Below are 22,550 nucleotides of genomic sequence, written 5' to 3'. Positions count from 1 at the left end.
TATTAATCATATACATACCCAATTGGTTTCCCTTCTTTATGGAACTGCCTTAGGATTTTTTCAACATCTTTATTGACTTTACAATCTTTTCCATCAACTGCAAAGGTAGACCTGCCAAAACCAAAACTTTTCTTAAGTACATAGATGGATCTTTATTTTACAAATTTATAAAGTCTATCTATTCCAGAAAATCTCATGCCAATATACCAAAACTTTTAAAATTTTTATTTATATATTTTGTTTTCACATCTTTATTTCCAAATATATTCCTCCCCCTTTCTCATTAATACCCTTATTACTTTAAAAAAAAAAGGAGGGGAGAGGGAAGCAATTCAGCAAGACTAACTAACACATTCAGAGTCTAAAAATTCAGGAGTTCTGAACCTGGTCTCTGTGCACTTGTTCTGATGTGACTTTTTTTTTTAAAATACTGATAACCATATTGCTCCATAATGTAATTTTACATATTTAAAATATTATTCTGAGAACTGGCCCATGGGCTTCATCTGATTGTCAAAGAGGTCTGTTTAACAAAAAAAGGTTAAAGACCCCTGATAAGAATCCCTCTACCTCTGCTGAAGAGAGTGAGAGGTTCATTTTCTCAACTCTTTTTCAGGATCAAGTTTGGTCATTAAAATGAAATAGCTTTCAGTTTCATATTTTTTTAATCCATTTACATTATTGTGGTCACTGAGTATATTGTTTTCTTGGGTCTTTTTAATCTAGTCTTCAATTCACATTAATCTCTAGATTCTACATATGTATCATTTTTTACAGCACAGTAATTTATTTAGAGTTTTCCCAATCAATGTGCAGGGTTTTTTTTATTTTTGCCTTTTATCCCTAGAGTCCCCAAAATCAGTAAAACACTCACAGGTTTTTGGCAACTCCAAATCCTCCAGGAAAGATGACAGCATCATAGTCCTTTGAACTAAGTTTTGACAAGTCAGTAATCTTACCTCGAGCAATCCTTGATGATTCCACCAAAACATTCCTTGAAAAAAAAATCACAGAAAGAAGTTGGGAAATGGCAAAGTATAGGCAAAGAATCTGATCTATATGCAATTTTTTTTCTTTTTAAAAAACCTAACACAGGGGGCAGCTAGGTGGCACAGTGGATAGAGCACCAGCCCTGGAGTCAGGAGTACCTGAGTTCAAATCCAGCCTCAGACACTTAATAATTACCTAGCTGTGTGGCCTTGGTAAAGCCACTTAACCCCATTGCCTTGCAAAAACCTTAAAAAAAAAGAGAGAGAAAAGAAAAAAAAACCTAACAAAAGAATATCATTTTAAAGCTATTTTTGCCAGGAAATGCTATCTTAGGAGACAGAGAACACTATAAAGAAGAGAAAATTTTAATAGGGTATAAGTAACACATCTTACTCTAAAAAAAAAAAAGACAGAAGCAGACATAAGTACCTAAGGATTTTTTATAAAAGAAAATTAGTCAATAGTTTAATTTAAAATTCTATTTAATCAATTCCCTATCCCATCAAAAACTGTTAAAATTCAGAGTTGCCTCCATTAGAGTCCTTCCCCAACTGGCAGAGGTGATCCTGGATTTTGAAATGCTAAGCTAAGCTGGCTTCAAGTAAACACCAAGGATAATTATCAGAAGACCAGTTTAATTAAGCACAGATAGGCAGTCAACAGGCATTTATAAAGCATTTGCTATGGGTCATGTATATTAAATGTTAGGGACATAATTATTTTTTTAAAAAGAGTTCGCAAGTACAGGCAGTGGATAGAGCACCGGTCCTGGAGTCAGGAGTACCTGGGTTCAAATCTAGCCTCAGACACTTAATAATTACCTAGCTGTGTGGCCTTGGGCAAGCCACTTAACCGCATTTGCCTTGGAAAAAACTAAAATCAAACAAACAAAAAAACAAGTACATACAAGATACCTATAAAGTAGGTGGATAATAACTCAAGCTATGGTAATGAGGAACCTCTTAGTCTTAAAGGAAACTAAGGATTCTGAGAGGTGGAGGTAAGGAGGAAGAACAATCAGTAATTGGGAAAAGCCAGTAAAAACCCACAAAGATGGAGTGCTATGGGTGAGTACAAATAGCAAGTAGGACAACATATATGGGAGGAGGGGGAAGCAACATGTAGATTAGAAAGTCGGGATCAGTGTATACCATGGGAACAATGTAAAGACTGGCAAACTGCCTTCTATGGCGGTGGGGGGAGGGAAGTAAGATTGGAGGAAAAATTGTAAAACTCAAAATAAATAAAATTTTTAATGGAAAAAAAAAGAAAGAAATTATGAGCAGGCAGATTTTAGAAAAGCCTGAAAAGACTTACGAACTGAGGCTAATGGAAGTAAGCAGAACTAGGAGAACATTGTACACATTAACAACATTATGTGATGATCAACTATGTATCAATGATCAAAGACAACTGTAAGACTTGTAATGGAAAATGCCATCCACATCCAGAAAAAGAAATATGGAATCTGAATATAGAACAAAGTATACAATTTTTATTTTTTTAAATTTCTTTTTTACTTTCTCGTGGTTTTTCCATTTTGTTCTGATTCTTCTTTCCCAGTATGACTAATATGGAAATCTGTTTAACATGATCATACATACATAACTTTTATCAGATTATTTGCTGTCTTGGGAAGGGGGGAGGGAAAGAGAGGTAGGAGAAAATTTAACAAAAATGAATGGTGGGAAGGGGGGAAGGAAAGAGAGGTAGGAGAAAATTTAACAAAAATGAATGGTGAAAACTATCTCTAAATGTAATTTGAAAAATAGATAAATAAAATTATGGGGAGTCAGGGGATCCATACCAAGACTTGGAGAGCAAGAAATACCAGAGAGTAAAAGAGATTAGGGAAGGTTGGTGCTCTTAAAAAAGAAAACATTAGGAAGCTAAAGTAAAACCTCAAGAATAAAGAAGCAGAGTCTTAAGATAATGAAGAACTAGTGCTTCCATATCTCTATTGGCTGGCTTCTAGCTGCAGCATAGTTCACCTTCCCAACAATCAAATGGGAAATACAGGAGAGATTAACTAAGGATCACACCTCTGACCCTGGGTCAGCAACACTACCTCTCTGAGACTGAGAGTCTCATTAGTCATCTCCTAACCACAATTCTTATAACCAACAATCCCCTATCATGTATTGTAAATTCAGCACCAAGCTCATAACTGTTCTTTCCTCTCCAACTTCTGCCCTTATAATTCCTTTCAATTTCCTAAACTCCTAATTCCTCAATGTTCTTAAATCATAAAACTTAGTCCTCTACTTCAGTCATACACAGGGATGGCTAAACACTGCAGCTCAGCATAATCCACAATTGCTATACTTCCTTAATCAAAAAACTCTGACTTCACTCTCTCTCCTTTAATTCTCTAAAACCTATTCCTGACCTGAGTTTTCCAAACCCTCCAACTCTCTGACTTCATTTTTCTCCCTCCCTCTCAAAATCTGCCCTCTAATTGGCCGACTCAACTGAACACTGTCCTCTATTCTTCAATTCACTATCTTCTGCCAAATCTCAGTCCTAAATTACTATTATCTGCTTCTTCTATTTCCATTAATGTGTTTCTGAATAGTGCTAAAGAAGTCATTCCTCAGAGGTGATAATATAAATTTACATTATCCAAATTAAATTGAGCCCTCATTGCAGCAAGGCAATTCCTGCCTTTTATTCTGCTTATCAATTTTCTCCAGATAAAACCTTTCAAATCTCCCATAGTTCCCCTACCCCATCTCTTACTTTAATGAGAAAACTAAAGTCATTCACCATGAGCTCCCTCTTCTCTCCTTCTCACCTAAAAATTCCCTCACATCATTCTCCCCCACTCTCATCCTTTCTCCAGTCTCTTATTAATATCTTCCTTAAATATCTCGGTGCCAACGAATCATAAATACAAACTAAAAAATTCTAATTATCTAATCTGATGTACTTCTCCTTGCCAAGGTCAACTCCTCTAAATGTGTCCTTTGTCCCCTCCCTTTTTGTCTTTTCTAGCATATTACCCTCATATTCTTTAATATTTTCTCTTTCCCCTTCCCCAGAAGTAAGAATCTTCTCTCATTTTACATCTCTTAAGCCATTCTCCTTAGGCCTTTCCTAGGCAGCTGGTGCCACAATGACTACAGCACTGTATCTAAAGGAGGGAAGAATAAAGTTCACAACCAGCCTCAGGTACTTACTGGACTCTCAGCTCAAATCAGTTTGCTCCACTTGCACAGTGCCCAGTTCACAGTAAGTGATATATAAATGCTCATTCTCTTCTTCCCCCTTTGATCTTATATTTTGCTTTATCATTATTTCTCTAACTATATACTCCTACCACAGTTCCTTGTAGGCAGGGTCTGTTTTTCACCCTTTCAACAACCTCAGCACCCAGCACAGTGCACTGACAGAGGAAACTGAAATTAATTTAGTCATAATGTACAGTTGAAAACACTAACCAAAGCAGCATTCATCCTTGCTGACTATCCACCGTCCATGGGCTTTCATAGCAAAGATACTAGAGGAACTTGTCATATTTCCTTCTCTGGCAGATTAAGACAAATAGGGGTAAAGGGACTTATCCAATATCATACAATTAATGCAGACTGAAGCCAGATATGAACTCAGGGCTTCCTGATCCCAGGTCTAGCACTTTATCCACTAAGCCACCAAGTAGTCTCCAAGACAGAGATTAAGTGACTTGTCCAAGGTGTGGTGACTGAGTAAGCTAGTAAGTGACTGAGGCTGAATTTGAACTCATCTTACTTACCGTTTTTCATTCTCTGCTGGTTGTCCCTTGGTATGATCAATAACATGCATTTGAGAAATATCAGGGGCATACATCTTAACATCAGCACCTCCACGACTTAAGTGAACCAATATCCTATAAGACAGAAGCCTCAATAAGGCTAAAAGCCTTAAAAAAGAATTCCTAATGTTTAAATCTAAGTTTAAACAGTATAGTGAAAAGAGCACTTGGAAATCAAGAAGACCCAAGTACAAATCAGTTCTGACCATGAATCATGTCACCTAACTTTCATTCATTTCTTTCCCACTCTTTCTGACCTCTGCCACTCTATCCAGCTGTCATCTCAACCTAGAACATCAATCATACCAGGCATTCCCTTTCTTCCATCGGTGAATTTCTCCCAAAGCCTTGAAAGGGGATAGTGAGGGTAGGGAATGAGATTGCTGGGCTAACAAATCTTTATTTGCCTCATGGTCCCTGGCTTTCCAGAACTACATACCATGCTCCTAACTCAAGGATATTCCTTTTCCCCTTCCTACATCCCATGCCACTCGTTTTCAGATCATTTTTAGTGCTGTCTTTATTCTTTAGAATGTAAGCTCTTTGAGGGCAGGAATTATTTTTCTTGATTTTTGTATTTATAGCCTCCATTCCTAGTACAATGCATATACTAAGTTTTTAATAAATGTGTAGTCTTGTCTTAATTCTATAAGCCTCAGTTTTCTCATCTGTAAAATGAAGATGGCACTTATATCTACCTCACAAGCTTGTTGTGAGAATTAAATGAGATAAAAATGATTAAAACACGTAGCAAATCCTAAAAATGTTAAATAAATGAGAGCTACCATTATGCTTTTTAAATAGGCTTTTAACCAAATGCTCAGCATGAATTCCAGGTGCATACTACTTGTCTACTTTGTTTTACTTTTGTTTTCAACAAATCCTTGTTGAAAATATGACTATTTAACATTAAGTTTAAGGGGGAGTTACTAATAACAATACAAAGTTCCACTATTCTAGAATCTTGGGAGGGAAACTAAAGACTTATTTGTCCCAAAGTTCTCTGACAAACTGCATTTATCAAACAGTATGGTAAACTAGAAAGTACTGAAATCATCTGTGTTATGTTAAGTAAGGCTTTCCCCTTAACTTTTCCTTCCCACTTTTCCCCACAGACAGATTTGATATTTTGTACCATATAGTGGTGAACTGATGACCACAGGACTGGCTAGTTTCAAGATCTTTCAGGTTACTAGATTAGCACAGCTTCTCTTGACAAAGTTACTTCAACAGAAGAAAACAATATTGTTTCTGGACTTGGACTGTGGTAATAATAACAATAACTGATAAACATATAGGGTTTTACAGTCAGCAAAGCATTATATGCTACACATATATGTGTGTGTGTATATATATATATATATATATATATATATACATTTGAGCCTCATGACACCTGTAAAGAAGGTACTATTATTGCCATCTAACAAGTAAAGCTATTAAAATTTATAAAAATGACTTTTGCCCATGGTCATAGTTAATAAATGTTAAGAGGCAGGATCTGAACTTGTGTTTCTTAGCCTAGGTCCAGTTTTCTAATTACTCCACCACAGTACCTATTGTAATAAAAAGATTTTATATAGAAAGGGGCTTACGCTGAGGCCTCATGAATTTCTGAGCCATCATAGACACCACATCCAGACAAAATCTGGGAAGAGAAAAAAAGGCATTCGTTCTACAAAATTTTTGAGTAAATCAGAGTCAAGACAGTAGAAGTGAAAGTAAAAAGAAAGTGTTTTAGTTTGGGTGTCTTGTGGGAACAAAAGATTATAGAAATCACCTTTAATACTTAAGAGAAAAAGATAAGCAAGCATGCTGGTATGGTAGAAAGAACACTAGACTTAGAACTGAGAAACCACCACAGTTATGGAAATGATTCTGCAACTAGCTTTGTGATTCCCCTAGATTCTCATACCCCATCAGCAGAATGTTAAAATATTATTATTTTTTTTTTTGGCAAGACAATGAGGTTAAGTGGCTTGCCCAAGGCCACAGAGCTAGGCAATTAATGTGTCTGAGGCCGGATTTGAACTCAGGCACTCCTGACTCCACTGCCCACCTGGCTGCCCCAAGAATGTTAATACTTCATCTTATAAGGCAAAGAGGTAAGCATTCAACAAAATCGATCCTTGTTACAATTAGCAGCGCCAAGCTGCGAGTATGTGGAAAAAATGTTTTCCCTCCTTAGCTTTATCACTTTCCTTCGCTGAACATCGGTTCTCCTTGGACCGAAATAGGCTGTTGCAGTCGTAAGGCTTGTTTAGCACCTTCAACCTGGACTCTAAACTCCCCCCCCCCCCCCCCCCCCCCCCCGCCCGGGGAGAGGATGAGTAACAACACTTCCCGTCACTTCCCGCCCGCCTCGGGGTCAGACACGACCGCCCTTCCCCCCGTGCAGACTGCTAATTCTCGAAGGGTCACAGGAAGGCGCATGCGCCCCCAGGCGGGGCCCAGGGCGGCATCCCTATGCCCCTCCCGCGGGAAGGCCCTGGGGCTCGAGGCCGGAAGCCGGCGGGGCCGGGGCGGGACTTGACCCCACGCCCCCCCAGGCGCGGGGCGCATGCTCAGTGCGCCAGCTTCCCCGCTCAGAGGGCGTCCCGCGCCCCGCTCCCGCCGTACTCACGACAGCTACTCTGGCCGCAGGGCGGCGGCCGGAACCGTGAAGGGCGGCGAGGGCAGGGAGCTGCTGCCCGCCCGGCCTTGGCAGACGGCCGGGGAAGGCCGGCCGGGAGGCTGCCAGGGATCTCACAGCAAACATTGGGGCAGCTGCTGTGGTCGCAGGGCAAAAGACCCGAGGGTAGGCGCTCCACGTGACCGCCACTTCCGCCTCCTCCCCGGATCCAGAGCCGCTCATGCGCTCCTCTTCCTTTCCGGCGGGGGCGGCGACAACGCTTTTCGGGAGTCGGAGGAGGGCGCCCCCTAGGCGCTGGAAGACGCATAGCAAAGCCAACATCCTTCCCTTCTGAGGTCATGGCCCAAAACGGCCCCATCGCGCCCGGACTGGAAGGTGCATTTGTTTTGTTCCTAATCCTTCATAGATTGCTTCCGCTCCCGGAGAATTCTCTTGTAAAAACATTTTTAAAAATAAGTAAAACAATAAGGTGATTTCTTTGAACAGTGCAGGCCGCATGCGTAGTTCAAACCCCAACCTTGGGGTTGAGAACTTGAATGACCAACCAATACCTTGTCTGATCTTATCTATCTTCTTCCTGGGGGATAGGATTTCTCTCATCACATTCACTTTGGATCAGTGTATACCATGGAAAAATGTATAAAGACTGATTGACTGCCTTCTGTGGGGGTAGGGGGTGGGAAGTAAGATTAGGGGAAAATGGTAAAACTAAATAAAATCTTAAAAAAATAATTTTAAAAAATAATTGGAATGACGAGATGATGTTCTGGAAGCAGATGCAGATTTAGGACCGGAGCTCAGGAAAATGTGAGGCTGAATAGGGAGATATGGGAGTCATGCACACCAGGGAAAGGAGGAGCCCAGAGGAGTGCTTAGAGGAGCAGAAGAGGGATGAGGAACCACAGAGCAGGTGTCCTGGAAGTCAAAAGGAAGAATGGTCAGGACAGGCTGCAAGGCAGTGTCCGTAAGTTCAAAGGATACAAAAGGATCAAAGGATGAGGAAATGCAACTATATTTACCAATTAAACTTCCATGACCCATTAGATAAATGGCCAAAGGATATAAAGTTTTCAAAGATTTACAAACTATGATCATATGAAAAAATGCTTTATGTAGCTAATAAGATAGAAATTATAACAATTCTTGAGGTCTCGCTTCCTAGCAAACTCGATAAGATTGACAAAACATGTGAATAGTTAATATTGAAAAGGTTATGAAAAGCTAGGACATATTACTATACTGTTAGAATTGTGATCTATTTCAAATGTTCTAGAAAGCAATTTGGCTTGGTTTTTTTTCTTATTTTATTTAAGGCAAATGGATTAAGTGACTGGCCAAAAGTCACTCAGCTAGGCAATTATTAAGTGTCTGAGGCTGGATTTGAACTTGTGTCCTCCTGACACCAGGGCCCGGGCTATAGCCACTGCGCCACCTAGCTGCCCCTGGAAAGCAATTTGGAATGATGCAAACATAGTGAATGAAATATCCACTCACTGTAATCCCCAGGAGGCCACTGATAAATTCTCACACCAAAATATTTATAGCAACTTTTTTTTCCAAAAGCAAAAGAATTGGAAACAAAGTAGATGCCCATCTATTAGGGAATATCTAAATAGTGATATATATATGGTGAAAAATGATATGTGTGATGAATACAAAGAAGCATGGAAAGAACTCTGAATGGATGTACTGTGAATGAAACAGAGCCAAGAAAATATACATTCAAGAGTGGCTAGGTGGTACAGTGGATAAAGCACAGGCCCTGGAATCAGGAGGACCTGAGTTCAAATCCTGCCTCAGACACTTAATTACCTAGCTGTGTGGCCTTGGGCAAGCCACTTAACCCCATTGCCTTGGAAAATATATATATATATATATATATATATATATATATATATATATATATATGTTCAATAACTACAATGTAAATAGAATTACACACACAAATCAAGTCAAGGTTGTAAAATTATAAAGACAATTGTAAGAGGGCATTCCCAATCTACCTCTTCAAAGTAGGTCATAAAAAGGTCGACTTTTTAATGTGTTGATATGTAGTTTGTCCTGAATTTTTTATCCCCTTTTTAAAATAAATGCTGTTACACATTGTAAACAGTAACAGCAACATTACTCTTAGCAATATAGTAATCACAATGCTAAAATGTGTGCCATCCACCTCCAGCGAAAGAATTGAGTTTGAATGCAGATGAAAGCATACTATTTTTACTTTTTAAATTTTTTTCCTTTTTCAGTTTTCCCTTTTGTTCTGATTCTTCTTTCATAGCATGACTAATATGGAAATATATTTATTTATAACTTTTATCAGATTGCTTGGAGAAGGGAAAATTTTACAGAAAAAATGAATGCTGGAAACCATCTCAACATGCAATTGGAAAATAAAATACTATTAAGAAAAATGCTTTTTTATATAGATGGTCCTATACATATATATATATATATATATATAAATGTGCATATATAAGTAACATGAAAATATATTTCATGTTATATAGGAGAGGAGGGAATTAGGGAAAACTGTGGTGATATAAAAACATCAGAAAAATACAAAGTAATCCCCCAAATGAATATTATAAAATTTTGACCCAACTTGGCCCCAAATTAGATCAGAGGTTTTCTCCTCATGATATACTAGCTTGTGGCACTGTGCAATTTTTTGCTACTTTTGCTGAACTTTATTCTTTATATGGAAGTGTTCTGAGAGGAAAGGAAGAGATATTTTGAGAAAAATAGATGATAGAAAAAAGGCATTAAAATTTTATTTTTTAGTAAAGAAATGCTTGGTAACCTTTAAGAATATTTTCACTGGTGCCACCATTAGAAGCCAGATATAAAAGTGTTGGAGTGGGTGGTAAGGAAATAGCTGCAACACATCTTAGACTTTCTAAGAGTTTGACAGCCAAGGGAGGAGAGATATTAGTACGACAATTTGAGGGAACTAAGTAAAATGTTTGGGTTTGACTTTTTTTAAGGATAAAGAAGACCTGAGCAACTTTGCAGGCTACAGAGGAGAAAGTGAAGATAAGTGAGATGTACTAAACAAAAATAGAACTTAATTTAAAAGAGCTGGGTTCCAATCCAAACTCTACCACTCAATATGTCCATGGCCACATCAATTAACATTCTAGAACCTTTTTCTCACGTGTAAAGTGAGGGAATTGAAAATAAATGATTTTTCACTATGAAAGATTTGGCTACTCTGATAAAGACAATGAATGATCCAAGACAATTCCAAAGGACCTGTGATGAAAAATGTTATTCATCAGAGAAAGAACTTTTGAATGCTGAATGTAAATTGAAGCATAATTTTTTTAAACTTTTGGATTTTTTGGGAGACTTTCTTTTGCAACATGTCTAATACAGAAATATGTTTTGCACGATTTTGCATGTGTAATTTATAACATTATTTATCTTCTCAAGAGGTGGGGGGGGGCAGCTAGGTGGCACAGTGGATAAGAGCACCAGCCCTGGAGTCAGGAGTACCTGAGTTCAAATCCGACCTCAGACACTTAATAATGACCTAGCTGTGTGGCCTTGGGTAAGCCACTTAACCCCCATTTGCCTTGTGAAATCCGCCCCCCCAAAAAAGAGGTGAGGGAGGGATAGAAAGGAAGGAATTTGGAATTCCGTATCTTGGGGTCTCCTTCCTGAGGTAATTAGTGTATTCTTTCAGTGCCTACTTTACAACTCTGGTTCCAGGAAATCAAGGAAGTTTTCCGTTATTTCTTGAAAGATGCTGTCCAGGCCCTCCCTTTGATTATGGATTTCAGACAATCCAAGGATTCTGACATTGTCTCTTTTGTATTTCTAGATCATTTGTTTTCTCAATTAAGTATTTTCCGGTTTTTTTCATTCTTTTGAATTTTTTGTTTCTTGATGTCTCATAAAGTCACTAGTCTAGTCTCCACTTGCCCAATTCTAACCTTTAAGGAGTTGTTTTCCTCAGTTAGCTTTTGTACTTCCTTTTTCTTTGGCCATTTCTCCTTTTAAGTTGTTTTCCAAGTTACTGATCCTTTTTCCATAATTCTTTCATTACTCATTTCTTTTCCTAATTTTTCTTTTATCTCTCATGATTTTTAAGTTCCTTTTTGAGCCCTCCCATGAATTCTGTTTGAGATCACTTCCCAGTTTGTTTTAGGGCTTTGCCAAAAAGTTTTGGCATTGTCCTCTTCTGCAGTTCTCTTGATCTTTCCTGTCAAATTTTTTTTTGGTTTTTTGGAGTCTTCTTTGGCCTTTTTCCTTTTAAATTTTCAGGGTAAAGGGGGTTTCAGGCTTCTTGTTTCAGGAACTGAAGATCCTGGCTATTTACCTTGTGCTGCACTGATAATGCCCTGAGGTCCATGAGGGACTCCTGATTCTGGTAATGTGCTGAGGGGGAAGCAAGTGCTACAGAGGATGTAGGGGTCCTGCAGCTTATCTGATGCTGAACAGGTGCAGTATATGACATGAGCTGAGGCTAGTGGGCTACTCTATGCTGAAGCACATGGAGATCTGGCCCCTGGCAGCTGTTTGCCCAGGGCTATGCTGAAGGACATGAGTCCTGGTATTGGCATTTTTCTGCTCCATCATAATAGGGCTCAGGATCACCAGTTGGTTTGCTGAGGGGCTTGCTGGAATACCCCTTACCCTGGACTGTGCTCCCCTTTTACACAAGTAGGATGTATCTTTCCTGCCAATTTTCCAGATTTCTTGAGCTGAAATTCTTGAGTTGATTGTTTCATCCTATCTTTTTTGCTGGTTCTGCTGTTCCAGGATTTGTTTTAGGGTACTATTTGAGTCACACCTGTTTACTGCTTACTCTGCCATCTTGACTCTTTAGAACTCAAACTGGAACTCAACATTTATATTTATCAAAAAATATTTTTAAAATGTTCTACTAGTGAATTTCTAAGTCTATAATCTCTCAAACTGAAGAAGGAAAGAATAAAATAGACTTCTCTATCTATAATTGTTACAATCCAGCTAGCAGTAGGAAGACCCCCTTTCCTACGGTAGCCAGGCTATAAGAGGACTCGTCTAATCTATCCCCGTTGTCTAGGATGCTTGACTACTTACAGAGTGTAGATGAGTCAACAACTCCATTCCCTTCAATAACATGGAAAGCTTACCAGGCCTTGCTATTTGTTCTGCCACAGCATGCTAGTCTTTATCTCTGAAGTTACCTCTCCACCCAGCCACTCCACAGTACTGTTAGCTGACTTTATGAAAACCAAGGACTATTGGACCAAGCCATAGGTTCCATTACCACACCCTGAGATCTTTTGGTTCTATCCATCTACCCAGCACTCATGAAGTGCAGGTAAATGTTTAATAATCAGATTTCAAAAAAAATGTACCCAAGAAACACTATGAAGTTTAATCTGCATTATTAACATTTTCTTCATAACTTTCTTTAGCCTAGTTTGACAAAATGAATCAAATCCTAATTTGTAGCATTTTGATACCTGAAATTAAAAATTAACAATGTCAATTTAGCAATTTGCTCTAATTGGGTCCAGATGTCACCAACATTTTCTGCAGCGGAACTTTCTTTTTATGTGTTATCTCTAAGAAAATGTCTCACTTTTCCCATTTGGATCCCATGCTTGGCACATAGTTAGCACTTAACAAATGCTTTCTCATTCATGTTCAATCTTTGGTGCCACTTCTTTCTCTTCTATGAGTATATATTAGACTGCATTGGAAAAATATATTCAAAATGGGTTCTGCTGGTTTATTCCATTTTTCTTGCTTGTAGTCCTTGTGGTAAAGTATGATTCCTATACACTAAAAGCACTTAACTCAAGTTTGCCAGTCTACTACTTTTTTTAGATTTTTGCAAGGCAAATAAATGGGGGTTAAGTGGCTTGCCCAAGGCCACACAGTTGGGTAATTATTAAGTGTCTGAGGCTAGATTTGAACTCAGGTACTTCTGACTCCAGGGCCAGTGCTCTATCCACTGTACCACCTAGCCACCCCCAGTCTACTACTTTCTCTGGGATTCTTGTTAAGGTTTGCAAAACTCCTAGTCACAAAAATCATGGATGAGCTTTCTGAGAAGTCTTGTGATCTGTCTCATTCCCATTTTCTATGACTTCTGTGCTTCTACTACCCACACAAAATAAACCAAATAACATCTGAGATAGTGAATTTTTTTCCCTGACCTCAAGTCAATGAGCCATCACCACTCTAATACTGATTATATCTGGTGTACCCTTCAGTCTACCACTTGAATACTGTGCCAAACACTACAGATTAAGTTTTAAAAATGTTTTCAAAGCTTCAGTTCTGTAATTATTTTAACATGGATTATCTAAAAATTTATGTCAAAGAATACATATTAAACACTGAAGAATGAAATTCTTTTCAGAAGTCAGAAAAGAAAAACAGATTTTGCAATGGTAGAGTTCCAATATTTATTGAGGGGCAATTGTTTTCAGGAGACTTAAATATTCACTGCGTCAATTTAGGATCTTCAATCTAGAGCTGGATGGAAACTTAAAAATAATCTAGTCTAACCTCCTCATTTCACCATTGTTGGTTAAATGATAAGACCAAGGTCATAAAGGCAGTCTGAGAGAGACAGTCAAAATTCTACCCCAGATCTTCAGACTTCAAATCTAATGTTCTGTTTACTGTATCACAATCCTTTGTCCTCTCCATTTTCTGATCTTAAGTTTCCAAATTAACCAATTCCAAGTTTAAAAAACCCAAAATCTTTCCAAGTTCGCCTACATATCATAAAATATCAGGTTTAATAATGTGGGTTCACAATAAAGGTGAAAACTAAATCAGAACCAAATTCTTGGGGTTTTAATAATAAATATTCTTAGAAATAGAAGATGGATTTTTTTTTGTTAAAAATTGTAAGATAGATATATCTCATCAAAGCAAATCCCATATCAAAGTCCTCTGGGCCTTAGTTTCCTAAATATATAAAATGAAAGAGTTAGACTCTTTTAGCTCTTAAAAAAAAAATCGGTCTATTCAACAGAAAGTTCCACCCATCATAACGTGATTTTACTTTCAGAATGAGACTCATGATTATTCTTCAATCAAGAGAAGCAAACAAACAATATTTCCAAAGCCTCCAAGTTCTGTCCCTCAGTGTCCATTAATATCAGATATTAGAATACAAAAAGGAAGCCACTATAAGGGCCATGTAGTGCCAGTGAAAAATCACTACAAAATCATTTCTTCTTCTTTTTTGGGTGGGCCATACCCAAAATAGGAAGAATTAAATAAAACACAGCTGTAGAAAATTTTGCTGCTTCATTTACACCTCTTTTTCTTCATTCATCAGTTGTAAACTTGCAGATTCTGAGTCTGAGTCTTCATTGCTTCCCAAGGGTTCTGAAGGCCGTTTAACACCTCGTTGCTGGGAAACCCCCAGTGCATATTTAATATTATAGTAATTCCAGTCACAGCTGTTGAAAGAAGTCATAAATAGTTAAAATCCTACAGGAAACCCTAGAGAATATTTTCAGTATTGTCCTTCCTTAACCATTTCTTCCAAATGATCTTTGTTCAAAAATAAGTCCCAGTAAAAAACAACACATATTCATTTCATTTATTCCTCTATTGGTCCCTTGCTGTGAGAGAAGGGAGATTAGTCTTTTTGGATCATCAGAGAAGATAATGGAAACATTAAGGGAAAGGTATGTATGTGGCAAGGACTATCACCCTAATTTAAATTAAATTGAATATGAACCCTGACCCCTATCTCTTAAGATCAAAAACTAAAATTCTGGTGTCTCCAGATTTCTCCTCATAGGAAGCCCTAGTCATTTGATCATACTAATTAAAGAAAGACTCAGTAACAAATGGTAGCAGTATGTACATACAGTTTAGAAACATCATCAAAGTGACGCTGAATACTCTTTTGAAGAAACTGAATCAGGGCCAACAATTTTCCTGCTCTGAAAAAGAAGAAACACTGGGTGTCAACAATACTCTAAGTAACCCTTTAAGTCATTTTTCACTTATATATGAAGTTTTGGTTTTTCCATGTACCTTTATAGATAAATAGAACAAATAGAGCAATTTATTAACTGGTACTAACAGATTATGATTAATTTTGGGCAATTTAGTCAGCTCCTTCATAAATAGCAACAGCTATTACTTTTATACAATGTTCTACAGCAATGATGTCAAACAAAAATGAGGGCCACTAAATCACACATAAAGATCCCTGAAGGCTACATACATATTAACTTCAAAAACCAAATTACCATTACATATGACTTGTTATATTTTTATGTATTTTGTTAAAAATTTCTCAATTACATTTTAATCTAGTTCAGGTTGCAGTCAAAAATGTCAGAGGTCATGTGTATTACACTTCTACTACAAAGGATTGAAAAATATATTACATACATTTCACATGATCCTCACATCTACACAGTGCTATAGGTGCTGTTATCATCACTCCCATTTTACAGCTATGGACACTGAGAGTCAAAGAGTTTGTTTTGGTCTAGGGTAAGATTCAAACCTAGGTCCTCCTGATTCCATTTTATTAGTTGTCTCTCAAGACATAAAAGATAGATTAGAGGGGCAGCTAAGTGGTACAGTGGATAGAGCACCAGCCCTGGAGTCAGGAGGACCCAAGTTCAAATTTGATCTCAGACATTTAATAATTACTTAGCTGTGTGACCTTGAGTAAATCACTTAACCCCGCTGCCTTGCAAAAAGCCAAAAAAAAAAAAAACCCAAATAAATGACTAAAAATAAAAGATAGATAGATTCAGAACAAATGAAGATGGTCTTAAGGGGAAGGCACTGAGGTGGCTAGGTGGCGCAGTGGATAGAGCACCGGCCCTGGAGTCAGGAGTAGGTGAGTTCAAATCCAATCTCAGACACTTAATAATTACCTAGCTGTGTGGCCTTGGACAAGCCACTTAACCCTATTGCCTTGCAAAAAAAAAAAAAAACTAAAGGGGAAGGCACTGGCAATTCAGAAAACCAGGAAAGACTTTCCAGGGAGAGTGTTGTTTAAGTCTTTTTATTTTACTTTTTTTTTTTTGCAAGGTAGTGGGGTTAAGTGGCTTGCCCAAGGCCACACAGCTAGGTAATTATTAAGTGTCTGAGGCCGGATTTGAACTCAGCAACTCCTGACTCCAAGGCCGGTGCTCTATCCACTGCGCCACCTAGCCACCCCTTGAGATAAGTCTTAAAGGAGGCTGAAATTCTAAGAGGCAGAGCTGAGGAAGAAGGATAGACAACACAAAGGCACAAAGCCAAAGATGGAGTATCATTTGTGAAGAGCAGCAAGCTATATAGTATAGTTGCACTGTAAATGCAAGAAGAACCAGAATGGGAAGAAGTCTAGACAGAAAGACATTAAGCTAGAGAGAGAGAGAGAGAGAGAGAATTCAAAGGAGCTACTTAAATTCATTGAGTAGAACCTGGTTAGATTTCTTATTATGACAGCAGTATAGAGGATAGACTGTTATGGAAAAAGACTTGAACAAGAAAGACCAATTTAGAGGTTATTATAATAGCCCAGATGAGAGGTCTGAATTAGGGTGGTAGCTGTGAAGCAGAAAAATATGATGAAGGTACATATACTTACCTCAATTTCAATTTTGGGCCATGCAACATGAGTAATCGCTGGGTCCAAATGAGGTAAAATTCTAAGTGATGGGACATCTCAAAGGCTGATGCTAAAAATTCAAGTACTTTTTCCACATACAATTCAGGAAGTGATGATGAAACAACCTCAACTGGAGGAAGAGGAAAAGGCTAATATTAATTCTCTGAAAAACTCAGATTACAAGAAAATAATCACCCATTTCCTCATTCCAAAGAAAGTCAAATGTTAGTTCTGAGCACTTCTGGTTTAGCAAACATTCCTTGAATTTATTTTAAATCATCTGATAAGTGAAAAATTGAAAGGAGAATTTTTTTAAACTATTAGTACAACTGATTTTCTTCTTCTCCACATTAATAAATAACTGCAAATCTTGACATTTACCCAAGCAACTTAAACATAAAGAGTCCAGAAGCAACAACAGCTTTAAGCTTACACATAATTTTCTATCCCTTATGATTCTATAGCATTCTCCATATTTTTAGTCAAGAACTTTAATGATGAGAACTATGAGTTTAAGCTTGTTACTTACTTTCATGACTGGGGACTGACTCAAGGACCTCTTGGATCAACTTCTTCTCATTTAATCGAAAAGCCATCATTATTGCCTTTGTAAATTCCTTCTGTCTCAATGTTGTACGTACGCTGCTAGGGGTGATACTGATATCCAGTTCAAATGGATCAAAGATTAAGCCAGAGTCAAGAGAGTAAATAAGAAGGCCTTCGGTGGTGGTGGCTGCCCAGCATCTCCCTAGGGAAGGAAGGGGTTCATTAAATTCCAAAATAGAAAATAATTCATAGGGGGTCAGTAGTAGAGGCAAGAAAAAGACTTAAAGAAAGTTACTACCCACATATAATTTAGGACAATCTAAAAGAGGGATAACTTTTCAGGTCCCAACAAGATAAAAAGACCTCCAGCCCAGTTGTGGTAACAGACTGTGTCAACTGTCTACTCTCATAACAAACCCAGGTTGGTTTCCTTGATGAATTTATGGGTTATAGATACTTTCAATCATCATCTAAGTTCTAGAAGTGTTCAACTACTGGAGAAAATACACTGAAAAAAAAAAAATCAAAGATTTTTTAAGTGGTTCAAAACATTCACTGCCTATTCAATATCCTGAAAGTATAGTTTCTAGGGTACTAAATTCAGTTAAGACTTCCTTATTCTAGTCCAAAAGAAATCATAGTAAGGAACTTTTAAGTTACAAGATATTACTGAGGAAAAAGATAAAACTGAAAATTTTCCATATATATATATATATATATATTAAAAACCAACAAGGACAAGCACTGATCTGGAATCTCATTACAATTTGTGGGAACTAATAACATAAAGACATAAAATTACCCAACACTCAATGCATAACAACTAAAAATGTGAATATCCTATTTCATAGTGATATAGTTTGAAAAAAATTGATTTCAATGAATAGATTAAGTTATAAAGGTACAAAAGGAAGTACTTATTACATTCTATAAATTAGTAAAAAAAAAAATTCCAGCCCTTTCTTCCTTCAATGAGTTACCAAAACAATCAAAATCAATAGCTGGATCTCTATGTATTGAGTTGCAATTTTTTCTTGGTATGAGAGAATGAGGCAATAAACATAAAAGCTAAAATCTTGTGGCAAACCAAAAGAATCAAAATAGGCCTTACCAGGAAAGGGCATTTAAGCTGTGAAGGAATATAGAGATTCTAGGAGGCAGCAGTGAGGAGAGAGGGACCTAACAGTCATGAAAAGGGGAGAACTAATGTGGAAAAAGACTAGATCAGTCCATTCTGACTGGCATGAAGAGTATGTGAAAAGAGCCATAAAGGCTAGGCTGTTGCCTGGCTTGGAAGAGTCATTTTGACACCAACTGCCCATTATTCTCTACTGCCCATCACTCTCACACATACTCCTCCCTCCCTCCCTCTCCCCCACTTCTAAGTCTTTGCCCTGGGCTTTCCCCATTGCTTAGAATATACTTCCCTTCCTCATCGCCATCTCCCACAATCCCTACATTCTTCAGCAGCTGAGGTGATATCAGAAATGAGTCAAGATATCTTGTTTGTATTTTATACACACACACACATATTACTTACTAGATGGAATCAGAGCTTCTTGAGGACAGGATCAATGTCATTTTTGTCTTAGTATTGGTCAATACCCTAACATGCTGTCAAGAGTAATAAATGTGTGACTAGGGGATGGAAGGGAATAATAGATGGACGTATTATATCACTATATGGAAGAAAGACAAACTGGAAAGGGAAGAGTCTAATGAAACAGTCAAGGCCAGAAGATGAGGGTCTGCTAGAAAAAGACTAGAGGTGAGAAAAGTTGTTAAGGAAGAAATGACAAGACTTGACAAGTGATAGATATGTGGAGACCATGAAGAGTCAAAAATGACAGGAAGGTTACAAATGGGATGATTAAAAGACTGATGGTACCCTTGATAAAAATAGGAAAGTTTGCAAGTTTTAGAAGAGGGATACATTAGAGGTGAAGGGGGGGTGGGGAATAAAAGAAAGTAAGTCCTATTTTGGATATGTTGAGTTTGAGTTGCCTGCATGACAGACATGCAGTTCACAATGTCCAAGAAATAGCTGGTAATGCAGGTTTAGAACTCAGGAAAGCTAGGTTTTCAATATAGAGATGAATAACCTAATTCAAGGGGGTTGATAAGTTTATTAAAGAGAGACTGCTGAGGGGCGGCTAGATGGTTCAGTGGATAGAGCACTGCCCCTGGAGTCAGGAGTACCTGGGTTCAAATCCGGTCTCAGACACTTAATAATTACCTAGCTATGTGGCCTTGGGTAAGCCACTTAACCCCATTGCCTTGAAAAATCTAAAAAAAAAGAAAAAAAAAGACTGCTGAGAGAAGTAAAGTGGGCTCAAGTATGCACACAGTGTGATAGGAATGATAATCAAACAGAGGAAACTAAGAAGAAAGCAGTAAGACAGAAAGGAGAACTAGGAGAATATTCAGAAGGATAAGATAGTTGAGAGTGTCAAAAGATACACAATGATAAAGGATGATGATTGAGAAAAGGTCATAGGATTTGACAATTAAAAAATCATTGACAGCTTTAAATAGAGCAGCTTTAGTTGAAATATGAAGTAAAGATACAGGCTATGAAGAGTTGAAAAGGGAAGAAATGATGGCAACGGTTGTTTTTCCCCCCTAGAAGTTGTCATTGAGAAGGTGTAAAATGATAGCTTAAAGACCAGGTAGGTTCTAAAAAAAAATTATTTTTTAAGGATGGGAGAGACTCAGAGTCAATTTGTAGGAGGTAGGGAAAGAATCAGTTTACAGGAAAAGCCTAAAGATAAGTGACAGAGAAGAGATGATTATGGGGTAAATCTGATGGAGAAGACAGGAGGTGTAAAGGAACACATATAGTAATTATGTTGGCCACTACATCATCAGCGACTAGAGTGAAAAGAGGAAGGAGAAATATATGAATGAAATTAAAAAAGGAGAAGAAAATATGGAACTCTTGGCACATGGCCTCTATTTCTTAGTTGAGTATGAGACAAAATTCTTAGCAGTGAGTGGAGAGGTAGAGCAATAAAGAATCACCATGATATTCTCTAGCTCCATACAGTAGATGAAGAGAAGAGACAGCAAAAGTAATCCAAGGTTGGAGTTTGGCAAAGTATAAACAGGGCATGGAAACAAGAAATCTGTAAAAGCAGAACAAAATCCATTGAGAAGAACCTGGGAAGGGAGGAAAATAAAGCCAAAGTAGGGGTATTAGTCTGGGAAAGTACTGAAAGGCAAAGAGACACAGTAAGAACAAAGAATAAGTTTAGGGGAAAGACAGAATGGCAGGCAACGACTGACTAAAGAAATTTTAGATTTATTATTCTTGCTCATCAAAATGGTTGTAAATTGTAAATGATGGTAAGGCCAAAGATAAGATCAACCTTGTATAAATTGAAGTAGAATAGAAGTATACTCTATAGCAGCTGAATAAGTAAAACAACTGGGAGGTTAGGGAATCCTAAGTCATTCAAATTTTCTGTGCTAGAGTGACTATAGGTCAGGTACCCAACTCTGTGGCAAAAGAGAAAGAACTGAGATAGAATAGATAACCCCCACGATCAGGATTAGGTGATAAATTTGGGTAGAATTTGAGTGATGACAGCAGAAAGGGATTGGAAATAGCTAAGAAGCACTCCAATTCCCTCTTGAGGATCAGTATGGCAGGATTCATGACAGAAGGTAAAGATGGTCCTGGAAAAAAGGCTATAGATGTAAAGTCCTCTGGGGAAGCCAGGTTTCAGAGGTCAGGCAGTGAAGGGAATACATGAGGAAGAGGTTAAAATGAAAGGAAGTTTGTTAATTATGCAATGGGAATTCCAGAGATGACAGTGGAAAGCACAGAGCTAAAGTGAAACACTAGAGGGTTAAAGTTGAGCTACATGAAATTGAGAAAATTGAAAGTAAGGGCTGAAGAGAGGGGATTTCATATCACTCAGATTGGGGAAAAAAGGAAAAGGTGGAAACTTGCTAACCATCAGGAAGCACCTGTGCAGAACATTCTCAGTTTCAGATGCCCTCAGTTTAGTGGTCAAGACACTGCCTTCTGTTCAGCTAAGTGTTAGGTGACCTGGCCTAGCTACCTGCTTCCTCTTAGCTCTCTCAAGCTCAGGCCAGCTGCCCAGAGACACCCCTCACATAGAAATATGGGACATGGATTAGCTAGCTCCATGACCTCTTGCACAGTTCCACCAGATAATCCTTTTTAAGATGGATCTAATCTTACTCAATTGACAAATGGTCAAAAGATATGCAAAGGCAATTTACAGATGAGGAAATCAAAGCAATCCATAGTCATATGAAAAACTGCCCTAAATCATTACTGATTAGAGAAATGCAAATTAAAGCATCTCTGAGGTACCACCTCACACCTCTCAGACTGGCCAATATGACCAGAAAGGATAATGATCAATGTTGGAAGGGATGTGGGAAATCTAGGACACTAATACATTGTTGTTAGAGCTGTGACCTCATCCAACCTTTCTGGAGAGCATTTTGGAATGCCCAAAGGACAATAAAAATGTGCAGACCCTTTGATCCAATACCACTACTGGGTCTATACTCTGAAGAGATCATGAAAAAGGGTAAAAACATCACTTGTACAAAAATATTCATAGCAACTTTCGTTTGTGGTGGCAAAGAATTGGATATTGAGTGAATGTCCATCAATTAGGAAATGGCTGAACAAATTGTGGTATATGTACATTATGGAATACTATTGTTCTATTAGAAACCAGAAGGGATGAGAATTCAGAGAAGCCTGGAAGGATTTGCATGAACTCATTCTGAGCAAGATGAGAAGAACCAAAAGAACACTGTACACCATAACAGCAACATGGGGTTGATGATCAACTTTAATGGACTTGCTCATTCCATCAGTGCAACAATCAGGGACAATTTTGGGGTATCTGTGACAGAGAATACCATCTGTATCCAAAGAAAATAATTGTGGAGTTTGAAAGTTTGAACAAAGACCAAAGACTATTACCTTTAATTAAAAAAAAAAAGTTATTTTATTA

At 37.9% G+C, this 22,550-nt stretch overlaps 2 protein-coding genes and 1 long non-coding RNA gene across 5 annotated transcripts in view; 1 reads left to right on the top strand and 2 right to left on the bottom strand.

Annotated features, from left to right (window-relative positions):
- LOC141506916 (putative glutamine amidotransferase-like class 1 domain-containing protein 3B, mitochondrial) overlaps nucleotides 1-7,748 on the bottom strand; it is a 27,290-nt gene extending 19,542 nt beyond the window's left edge. Inside the window, exons 1-5 of the mRNA XM_074214125.1 lie at nucleotides 7,404-7,748; nucleotides 6,376-6,428; nucleotides 4,742-4,855; nucleotides 875-994; nucleotides 19-111 (exon numbers count right to left, since the gene is read on the bottom strand). Of these exons, the coding sequence (XP_074070226.1) occupies nucleotides 19-111; nucleotides 875-994; nucleotides 4,742-4,855; nucleotides 6,376-6,428; nucleotides 7,404-7,733 (710 nt within the window). The 5' untranslated portion in view covers nucleotides 7,734-7,748. The remainder of the gene's footprint in view (nucleotides 1-18; nucleotides 112-874; nucleotides 995-4,741; nucleotides 4,856-6,375; nucleotides 6,429-7,403) is intronic.
- Nucleotides 7,370-22,550, top strand: LOC141506917 (uncharacterized). The gene is made up of 2 exons (XR_012474013.1): nucleotides 7,370-7,787; nucleotides 10,400-22,550. It is a non-coding gene; the product is annotated as an uncharacterized LOC141506917 (long non-coding RNA).
- The window catches only part of LOC141506915 (periodic tryptophan protein 2 homolog), a 47,950-nt gene continuing 35,287 nt past the window's right edge, over nucleotides 9,888-22,550 (bottom strand). For 2 of the 3 annotated variants that reach the window (XM_074214123.1, XM_074214122.1), the window contains exons 18-21: nucleotides 17,531-17,749; nucleotides 16,981-17,131; nucleotides 15,251-15,325; nucleotides 9,888-14,833 (exon numbers count right to left, since the gene is read on the bottom strand). In XM_074214123.1, the coding sequence (XP_074070224.1) occupies nucleotides 14,683-14,833; nucleotides 15,251-15,325; nucleotides 16,981-17,131; nucleotides 17,531-17,749 (596 nt within the window). In that variant the 3' untranslated portion in view covers nucleotides 9,888-14,682. The remainder of the gene's footprint in view (nucleotides 14,834-15,250; nucleotides 15,326-16,980; nucleotides 17,132-17,530; nucleotides 17,750-22,550) is intronic. The other variant, XM_074214124.1, reaches the window with a different exon arrangement.

This window comes from Macrotis lagotis, chromosome 1 (genome assembly GCF_037893015.1).
Source record: "Macrotis lagotis isolate mMagLag1 chromosome 1, bilby.v1.9.chrom.fasta, whole genome shotgun sequence".
Lineage (NCBI taxonomy): Eukaryota > Metazoa > Chordata > Mammalia > Peramelemorphia > Peramelidae > Macrotis > Macrotis lagotis.
Note: the sequence above shows the minus strand (reverse complement) of the source record. Positions and strands in the feature narration are given on the sequence as shown.